This window comes from Pelodiscus sinensis, chromosome 3 (genome assembly GCF_049634645.1).
Source record: "Pelodiscus sinensis isolate JC-2024 chromosome 3, ASM4963464v1, whole genome shotgun sequence".
NCBI classification, from domain to species: Eukaryota; Metazoa; Chordata; order Testudines; family Trionychidae; genus Pelodiscus; species Pelodiscus sinensis.
Genome location: NC_134713.1, coordinates 65,046,033 through 65,056,445, shown reverse-complemented (window position 1 = coordinate 65,056,445; position 10,413 = coordinate 65,046,033). Strand labels below are relative to the sequence as shown.

The 10,413-nt window shown below is 46.2% G+C and overlaps 1 protein-coding gene across 3 annotated transcripts in view; it reads left to right on the top strand.

Moving 5' to 3' along the window:
- Window positions 1–1,223: 1,223 nt before the first annotated feature.
- MAP3K7 (mitogen-activated protein kinase kinase kinase 7) overlaps window positions 1,224–10,413 on the top strand; it is a 70,920-nt gene continuing 61,730 nt past the window's right edge. The window contains exon 1 of one of the 3 annotated variants that reach the window (XR_012902602.1): window positions 1,224–1,881. Coding sequence is in view for 2 of the 3 variants with exons in the window: in XM_075923896.1 (XP_075780011.1) it covers window positions 1,792–1,881 (90 nt within the window). In the remaining variant the exon portion in view is untranslated. The remainder of the gene's footprint in view (window positions 1,882–10,413) is intronic. The other 2 variants (XM_075923896.1, XM_075923897.1) reach the window with 2 other exon arrangements.

Below are 10,413 nucleotides of genomic sequence, written 5' to 3'. Positions count from 1 at the left end.
CTAGTCACTTCTCCCCCTCTTGCTGCCTCCATCAGAAAGAGGCAGCAAGGGGAGGAACTGGAAGAGGTGCTGACTGTAGCCAGCTTAAAAGCCAGTTTCCCCCCACAGCTCCAGCTCCGTGGAAGTGGACAGGGGTGCAGCAGCGGTGTTCCAACTTTGCAATGTACAACAGCCCAGTAGTAACTTTTGTACATTTCAAAGTTGGAACACTGCTGCTGCACCCCTGTCCACTCCCACGGAGCTGGAGCTGTGGGGGGAAACTGGCTTTTAAGCCGGCTACCCTCAGCCCCTAGTGGGGCTCTTGTACATTACAAAGGCAGAATGCCGCCTAGTCCTTATCGACCAACCAAATAGTAGATGGAAAAATCTCATCAACTATTATATTAGTTAATTAATTGAAATTTAACATCCCTAAGAAGGATCTCTTAATAATTACGTGTTTCTGTTCACTCCCTCTGGAGCATCTGACATTGGCCACAGTCAGAAGACAGGGTATGAGACAAGATGAACCTTTGGTCTGACTGGGTACCACCATTCTTTTTTTTTTTTTTTTTTTTTTGATCTGAGGAAGTGGGTCTGGCCCAGGAAAGCTCATCATCTAATAAACCATCTTGTTAGTCTTTAAAGTGCTACATAGTCCTGTTTTTTGTTTCAGCGACACCAGACTAACACAGCTACATTTCTATTACTATTCGCCATTCTTATATTCTTAAGACAGACTCCCTGCTGCTCCTGGTACTGCAGCCTATGCTGCCTCCCAGAAGCAGCCAGCAGCAGGTTCCCTGCCAATGGGAGCGTGGAGCTAAATGCTCTGGCCAGGAGCAGTGCATGTTGCCCTGTGCACTCTCCACCTACAAGCCGGGCCTGTTACGGCCCATTTCTGGGGCACGGTGCAGCCCGTGGTACTAGGACAAACAGGCAGCAGCCTTAGCACCGCCACTGCTCGCCATGCAGCCACGAGACCAGCGCCTGCCATTGCACAGCGTAGCGCTGGGGGCGGTTGCTGTGCCCGTTGCAATCCCTCCCAGGGACGGCTGGGATCCGCCGTTGGTACACGAAGCCCCGGGAGCCGCTGCTGGGGGAGCTGCTACCAACAGCCGCTGCGCTTGGTGCCCCACTCGGCGCTTGAGTCCCCCGCGGCGCCGGGCGGGGCCGTTCCTAGGCGCGTGTCCCAGGCGTCTGTGCGGCTCGGAGGCGGCTCCCCCTGGCTGCCGGGCGGCTCTGGCGGGGGGGGGGGCGGAGCTGGGCCGCCGCCGGCCGCGCACGAGGGGAGGAGCCGGGAGGAGCCGCAGCCGCCGCCAGGCCATGGCCCCGCTCCGGCGGCCTTAGCAGCAGCCGGAGACTCCCCCCCGCCCCCCGGCCGGGCAGCAGGAAGCGGCTCCCCTGCCAGTAGCGGCGGCCGGAGCTCGGCTCTGAGCGGCGCCTTCCCTCCCCGCCGGGGCTGGCGGAGGCCGCGGGGCCCCGCCCCCGGGGCCGTCCCGTCTCCTCTGCTGGGGACGCGCAGTCCAGGCGAGTCCCAGGCTCCAGGGAGGCCGCGGCCTAGGGCGGGCGGCGCGCCCGAGGCGCAGGATGCGGAGCGAGGCCCCCCCGGCTGGGGGCTCCGCGCGGCCCCAGTAGCCCCGGATCGCCGCGGATGCGGCCTCGCCCCGCGCGGCGGCCCAGGAGGCGCCTCCGCCAGGCCCTCGCTCCCCAGAGCCTGTGCAGCGGGGAGGCGGCCCCCCTGAGCCGCTCCTCTGCCCCGGCCCGGCTCGGCCGGCCCTGCCCCCTCCTGCCCTAGTTGACAGCGAAGGGATGTCTGCTGCCGCCTCCGCTGAAATGATCGAAACTCCCCCGGTCCTCAACTTCGAAGAAATTGACTACAAGGAGATAGAGGTGGAAGAGGTGAGCGAACCTCGTGCTCAGAGACTCCCCTTTCCTCCCTCTGCACAGCTCCCTGGGGCTCGTAGGGCAGCTTTCACCCTACAGGACCCGAAAGACGCTTACAAACTAGATAGGTGTTGTGGTCCTGGCAGGCAGCCAGCTGCGGGGAAGTGGGGAGAAAGGAGGGGCGAGAGTGGTAGTCAGTTGGCACAAAGGTGTGGGGGTGATAGTGAAGATTCTGCTCATAGACACCGAAGCAAAACCCCAACCTTATGAGAGAGGCCGTGAGACTACTCACAGGCACGTAGAGCTGAGCGTTGTATAGTAAATTCTGTGCTATTCTCCCTCTCGGAAGTGTCTAAATACTGCAATAATGTGCATAGAAAACATGTATGGCTAGATGCAAGGCTGTTAACCTGAGCTGCCAGGGAGCTTAGATATTCCAAACACGAAGCAAGAATCATAGTGTATAGGTGAATTTTTACTTAAACAGTCTAAATTTAATCCAGACTTTGTGGGACTTCTATATGTTCTGATTAACTCACTGATCATAACCACCCAACTTTATCACTGTCAAATGGAGAATTTTTAAACTATATTGTAATGCTTCCATTTTGTCTGTGTCTATTTTTGTAAGTCTCTGTTCTCTCTTCCACCCATCCGATTCAATGTACTTATTATACACCCATTACTATGGTATCTATCTGATGATCATATCCCAATTTTTTATGTCTACATTATCATAAGCATAAAAGACTCCTTTTAGATCTATTGAACTAATGTAAGTGATGGTACAATCCAGTGGCTGTTAAATTAACATCAGTACATGTGTGACCCTTTATTGCATTTGGTATTGATTACTTGTGACGTAATTGTCCATTTATGTTGTACTTAGTTTGGGGGGGGGGGAGTTTCCTACTTGAGTGTTTCAGCGAAAGATTGGCTGTGGAAGAGCTGACTTAAATTCTTTGAAACTGGTATGCAGTTGATTAAGAAGTAGTTCTGATAAAAGTATTTGTGGCTTAGTTTGGTTTTTATGTGGAGGTAAATTCTCTAGAGCAATCTGTTTTCCAGAAAGGTTCAATGGAGATATATTAACGGCTCATTAAGGCCCTTATCTTGCAAGTTGTTCGATTCAACTGAATCCCTCCATCCCTGTGAAGTCTCTGTTTAAGTCAAGTTGTTGTACATGGGCAGACCCCCATTGAACTTGGTAGGATTTACATATGCTGACTTGCAGAAAAATTAACTTAACAAACATTGGCATCATTATAATCTATGTGTTTTTAGCTCTTTAGCAGATTAATTACTGCTGAAAGAAAAAGATCTTTTCTTCTGACTGATAACTATACAGATGTGAACTTAGACTTGTATAGCACCTTTCATATATGTGATAACCAGTAGTTCTGAGCTTTACAGCATCATTTGCTAAATAGTGATAGTTAGCCTGCATCCACAGAAGTGTATTTTTGGAGACTATAAACAGTTTTATTGAAAAGTAATGTTTTCCAAGAACACTGTTTGCAAGGTATCATGGTATCTTTGACTTTCACCTTGAGTCACCAGAAATCTGTAAAAGGTACTTTAGCTTTAATCAGTCTTTAAAATTATTTACTGTTTCCCTTTCTACAAACAAGATAACCTATATCAGATGTTCTCAAATTGGAGGGGGAGGGAATATATGGAATATATTGAGAGGCATGAGAAGCTATTAGGGGAGAGAAACTTTCTACTGAAATTTACCCACAGCATTAAATAAAGTAGAAAATCAGCATTACGAATGCCCTAGGAATGGAGATTGTTCACCACTCTTAAAATGTTGATAACTCTGAACAAAACCTTATGGTTCTTTCAAAGGTTACAACTAAACATTTACTTAATAGAACTTTGAAACTGTACTGTGCAGAAAAACTACACAGTCAACCACTGGTACTCTTTGCCAGAGGATGTGGTGAAGGCCAAGACGCTAACAGGATTCATAAAAGAATTAGATACATTCATGAAGGATAGGTCCATCAGTGGCTGTTAGCCATGATGGGCAGAGATGGTGTCCCTAACCTGTTTGCCAGAATCTGGGAATGGGATAGATCATGTGATGATTTCTTGGTCTTTCATTCCCTGTAAGGCTCTTGGCATTGGTTACTATTGAAGACAAGATACTGGGCTTGATGACCCTTTAGTCTGACCAAATAAGGTGGTTCTTATGTTCTTATGCTGCTTTCCTCCCTTCTTAGTAATTTACATTTCACACAATACTGTACAGTATTTGCTTTTTGTGTGTGTGTCTCTGCTGCTGCCTGTGTACCTCCCATTCCAAATGAGATGTGTGGTGAACTGTCAATTTGTAAATCTGTTGTTCATAACTATGAAGCCTTTTCTTCTGTGCTATTGCTGGCCACAGCACTGCCTTCAGAGCTGAGCCACTCAGCTCTAATGGCAGCACCACTGCTACAACAGTGAAGTAAAGTTGGCAATGCTTGTAAGCAATATCTCACTTAAATATTGCTATGTACTTAAATGACTCTGTTTGAATCAGTGCCCTCTTGTTTATAACATTTAGTGAGAGTTAAATGTAGATTGTGTTTTTTATCAGTATATGTACTTGTGTGGTGAGAGAGCTTAAATTACTACAGACATAAAGAATGGGGGGCATGATTTAGAATGTAAAATCCTGTTAAACTGGTTAACAATTAAATAATTGTTAAATAATTAAACTGGTTAAACATGTGCAGGGAGGGAGTCCCTGTGCTATAGTCAAGGGCTGCTCCAGCCCCATGCTTCCAGCCCCTCTCTGGGCTGCAGGATCCCAGCCCATGTGTGCTGGAGCAGCCCTCCACCCGGGGTGGGTGGGAGGCAGTTCCCAGGTAAAGGTTAAACATGTTACCCAGTAAGCCTCATTAAAGGTGATGCTTAGTGGATAGCCAGTTAACCGGTTTCACATCTCTAGGCATGATGAAAAAAGTTTGAGTGCCTGATCTAGCTAGTTCTGCCCAAGTGCAGGGGATTGAACTAGATGATTTATTGAGGTCCCTTCCAATTTAATATTTCTATGAAATATCTTGTCAAAATATACACATTCCTCTTCCTATTAAACATTTAATTCCATCCTTTCAAACAATTTTTCTGTTTTGAGGAACTGAGTAGGAGGAAGTATTTTTGTGTTTGGAAAAAAAAAAAACGCTGGTGTGTTGTTGGTAGGTATTTTTTTTTCTCCCTATGGTGCCTTTTGAAATGTGGCTTATAGTTTGCCCTTATCCTGTGGAAAAAGTTAAGGTTGTGGAAATTTTAGAAATCATATGGTTAATGATGATCCACAAAAATGAATACCCCACAGCAAATATAGTATATGTTGTACTTAGTACTTTGAAAAAGTAAAATACCATATGCATATCTAATCCTCACAACACCCGAGACCTGTAATTATAATGTCATTTCCAGGTGGGGAAATATAGGGCCACACAGTGCCTAACTGGAGGTAGAACTCTGTCTTGATATTTGAATCTTGGTGTCTTTTATATATATGCATGCCAACACCTGCCCAGCTAGGATTTGGTGCACCAAAATTGTGTGCCCAAATAGTGCCTAGATTGAGACCTCAGCAAGAATTAGACTATTAGAGTCTTGAGTCCTAATGCACTAATTAGTTTACTGTATCATACTGTCATCCTGAGACTTTCCTTTCAATCTGGGGGGAAGCTGGGGGGGGGGGGGGGAGAAGATGCATTCTTTTTAAAAGTAGGGAAAGGGACTTTTGACAAACAAGGAGAAACTTTGATAGCTGTTTTATCATTGTAAGTTGTAATCTACCAGCAGTTCTTGATAGGTCTCTGGATACCACAGTGCTGAGTGTACTAAAAATGCCTACAGGATAAACTCATCTTACAGTAGAAACAACACAAACTACTTTGCAATAGAAAAAGTGAATTAAAAACAATATTTGTCCACTATTATGAAATTCCAAGATATATGAACCTCTTCCTTGTCGCCCATTTCTTGTTGTTTTATTGATTTCACAATTGCTAGTGATTATATACTGTAACTAAGGACATACCACTGTGCACAAGAAAACTGTTAGTACTACATGTAGAGATCAATAATTCTAGAATGATCACCCTTTACAAAAGACCAAAATGTTTGTTTTGTAGTATGTGAACATCAATTAGATGTCCTAAAATGAACTTCAATAAAGTTAAACTAAAAAATCCCAAAGAATTCTTGTGTAATCTCAGTTTTAGTCTTGTATTATTTAGGTTGTCCGATTAGCAGATAGCACCGCCACTAGTTATTAATGGCTTTAAGTTCTGGAATAGTTACAGGCCCCAAGTCCTAGGTAATAAACATAAGATCTGTGCTTGTACTTTCAGTATGGTTTGGCCACATTTCATTGGATAACACATGAATATACAGTATTTTGGTTGGACATCTTTTATCTGTCACCCTGGGGACCAGACCAGTCCTGAGCCAGGGAATTTGCCAGACTAGATAAGGTTCTCTGCCACAGCCCTCAGCTGCTGACTCTGCCAAGGAGGAAGGGGGGACAAGTGGGGAGGATGAGTGGGGAGGATGAGTAAGGGAGGTAGGGGGACTACCTCCAGGCCCTGCCAGGCTCCCTACTGGGTTGTGGTAGGGGCTACCGAGTGCTTAGACTCCAGTCGCAGCCCCGCTGCAGCCTGCAGGCTCTGGCCCCACTTTCACAGGCTGTCTAGGGCTCCGGCCCCACCCTACTGTGTGTTACTGGGGCTGTCGCCAGCCGTGACCCCGGTCCCACTGTCATACGGCAGCCCATAGGCTCTGATACCACTTTCACAGGCTGCCCATGGCTCTGGCCCTGTCCCTGCGCTGCCATGGGCTGTTGTTGGCCCAGTCCCAACCCAGTCCCAGTGCCGCAGGCTGTCAGGGGCTGCTGCCAGTTCTAGCCCCACTGCTGCAGGCTGCTGGAGGCCGCTGCCCAGCCCCTGACCTGTCCCGCTACTTCAGCCTGGCTCCCCCCAGGTTGCTGCTCACCTCCCAAATTACAGGTTGCACCTCCCAAAATCGGCATTCTCTTGTCCAGCAACTACCGTGGTCCAGCAGGACCATAGATGTTCCTTGATCAGAGAACCCTGATAGCAGAAATGCAAACAAAATAATTACAAGTCAAACATACATCCAACTTCCAGATGGCATTTCATTATTTAAAATTATCGAGATAGGGTAAACCCCACCACTATCCCTGTGGCTTTGTGAGTAAGTTTTTTGGCAGGCTAGCTCAGTCCGACTGAAGCTAGGTCCTGGCAACTACTCCTGCTGGGGTTCTGCACTAAAAGGACTTAGGAGCCAGAGGGCAGGCAAGCTGGCTCAGTTCCAGGTGTGCCGGGTCCCAGCAGTTACCTTCACTGCGCCTCTACGTTAACAATATAAACATTTTGTTAGCTACACAGTTACCAGATTACACGCAGCTTAATACCCCTGGTTTCTAATTTTTGTATATATACGTTCATCTGTCTGTCCATTAATCTGTAAGTCCTTTTGTTCAAGAACTCCTCTTAAACGGTAAGAGCTAGGACCACCAAATTTGTTACAGAGGTTTTTCTTATAACTTTAAGATGGCTCCCACCTGCCCTTTCACCCCCTGTGCTGCTGCATCTGTATCAGAGAGGCAGCAGCGTGGAGGGGCCAGTGGGACCCAGTGCTCTCAGGGAGTCTTGTGTGTAACCGTGAAGGTTAACCATTGAGTCCAAGCACATCCCTACTAAGAGGACACTTTTGTAATGTGTACAGCTCCATAATACAAGTTGGAAACAGCCAAATCTTCCCACTAGGGCCTGAATTCATGGTCCTTTGTCTCCTAGAACTGAGCAGGAAATGGTTTTTTAGTCCCATGAGATTTAGAATGTTTTCTTGTCCTGAATCAGGTCAAGAAAAACAAGTTTCAGATTTTGTGAACCAATAATCTAAAATCATTACAAATCAGGTGAATTAAAATATTTTCTTTCGGTTTCACTTTTAAACTTTTTAAAATTTAACTAAAATATCCAATTGAAGTTATTTTAGAAACAAAACTGATTTAGAAAATGTCAAAACATCCTATTATGGGCATGAGGCAGGGCACTTACCTGGCTTAATGCCTCCTTGCAGCAACTGCCACAGCCACATGGTCCCAAGCCAGTCCTAGAGGCCAGAGGTACTGCTGCTGCGGCATGCGGTCTGGGGCTGGCCCCAACGCTGCCTTCTGCCAGCACAGCACAACTTGCTATGGAGAAGAGAGAGGGCTCTCCTGTGGCTGCATGGGGGAGGAAGGGTGGGGCTGAGCTCTGGCCCCACATGCTGCTGAAAATCAGCTTGCGTGCCACTTATGGCACACATGCTGTAGGTTTCCGACCTCTGATCTAGACCATCTCTGACAAGCACTTGTCTAACCTGCTCTTAAAAAGCTCTGATGGAAATTACACAATTTCCCTCAGAGTCGTAACTAGCTAATTTGGGGCCTCAGGCAAGACTGTGCTCAGCACAGGCTGCGGTGCTAATGTGGCATGAGCAAAGACAGCGTAGTAGCTGTCTTTTCTGCACCCCCTCAGCTATGCGCCTGAAACAAGTGCCTCACTCGCCTCGCCCTTGTTACAGCCCTGAAAGACAATTTATGTTCCAGTACTTGAGAGACATTAAATTTCAATTAATCAGCTAATTGAGTAGTCAATGGAATTTCCATCGACTACTCAATTAGTTGATAAGGAGATCACTCACTATCCCACTGCGCCTCTTCCTTTGAAACGTTCAAGAGCCGTTCTCAGCACTTGTATATTTCAAAGGGAGACACACAGGGGGTTCCCTCTGCCTCTCTCCCTCTGAAATGTATGGTAGCTCCTGTACATTTCAAGGGGAGAGAGGCAGCGGCAACCCTTGCCAGCAGGGAGCAAAGCAGTCCCTGATGGCACAAGTTCCCCTTTATGCCTCTTCCTTTGAAGTGTGCAAGAGCCGCAGGAAGCTCTTGTACATTCCAAAGGAAAGGAGCAGCAGTGGGACTGTTTCAATCCCCGCTTGTGCCATTTTGCCACTGCCTCCCCTGTCCCCTCGGAGACGGTGCTGAGGAAGGGGGGAGCCAGCTTTTATCCAGCTCCTTCCAGCAAGGGTAGAGGCAGCAAGGGTGGGGGAGCAACTAGTCAAGTTCATACTCCACTACCTGATAAGCATTTGCTTATCAGGTAGTCGACTAATCGCTTACATCCCTAGTGCTTAACTACCCTGGTAGTAAGAAGATTTCTCCCACCCAACATTTCTCCCACCCAGCAGGGGTGGGCTTGGATCCTACGCCAAGCATTGCAGAAAAGCACAGAAAGTGTTGTTTGGCACATCTGCCTTGCCATAGATGGACATGGAGACGAGGAAGGCTAGATTGCAACACTACTTAATTTTGCGGGCATTTTATCTAAGGATGTTTCAGAAAATTTATTCATATTCATCATTTTAATGATCACTGTTGCAAAATCATATTCCTATTCATGTTAGATAATTAATCGTAAGTGGTCTGCCAGTACAGAGCTGTGGCTAAAAGAACTAATGATCCATGTGTAACCAGGAATATTGAGCAGTAACATGGAGATAATATTAACTCAGTATATTGAATTGTTGAGACAACTGCTGAAATATTGTTGCCACACTCTAAATGTTTTAGAAAAGTTACAAAAATTATTTAAATTCTGGAAAATATGGCTTATCACAAAGAGCAACTGACTTTGTGTGCCCAGTTTGAGACAGTCAGGTCCTGAGTTTGAGGAGTGCAGAGTGAAGTCAGTGATTACCTGCTTCTTTTTCTGACTGACTCAGGCAGCTCTCAGTTACCCCATTACCTCACTGGCCCGTCTTTCTCAGTCTCAACTCATTTATATGGCTCAGGCACCTTTTCTTAAAACACAATTAAGAGTTAACTGACAATCACAATTGTAATGGCCTCTGCCTTCTTAAAGGCTGAGTGCTGGAGAGGAAGTGCATATATACAAACTTGCATCAGTTTCACTAATCTAATTTTTAAAACATAGGTATGAATGTACTTTTTTTGTGTAAAGCTCTCCATCTGTAAAATGTGGGTAGCACATCTGTCCCGTAAGTTTCTGGAAAGGTGAATTCGTCACTTTTATGGTGATTGCAATACAAGAGTTTGTGGAAATAATTCCGTGGTCAGTGCAGTAAATGAAGTCACCACTCAATGAGGAGAGAATTAAAAAAATCCTGAATTAATGCCTTATTCTCTGAGCACTGTCCATGTTGTGGACTGCATATGCAGAGGACAAAATTTTCTTGTGGAAAAAATGTGATTTTTGGAGCTTTTGGGTGTCACTGAAATACAGTACTGGTTGAACCTCTTTAGTCCATCACCCTTGGGTCCTTACTGGTGCTGAACCAGAGAATTTGCTGCACCACTGGACGTCAGTATTGTCTAGCAGAATTACCCACACTTCCTCTGCTTACAGGGTTCTTAGAAGTCATTTAGGGGTAAATTAGAACTAAATAACAGTACAGAATACTGGAAACCAGGACTGGTGGGTGTTAACAAACTTTATGGGACCGTGTGAAACT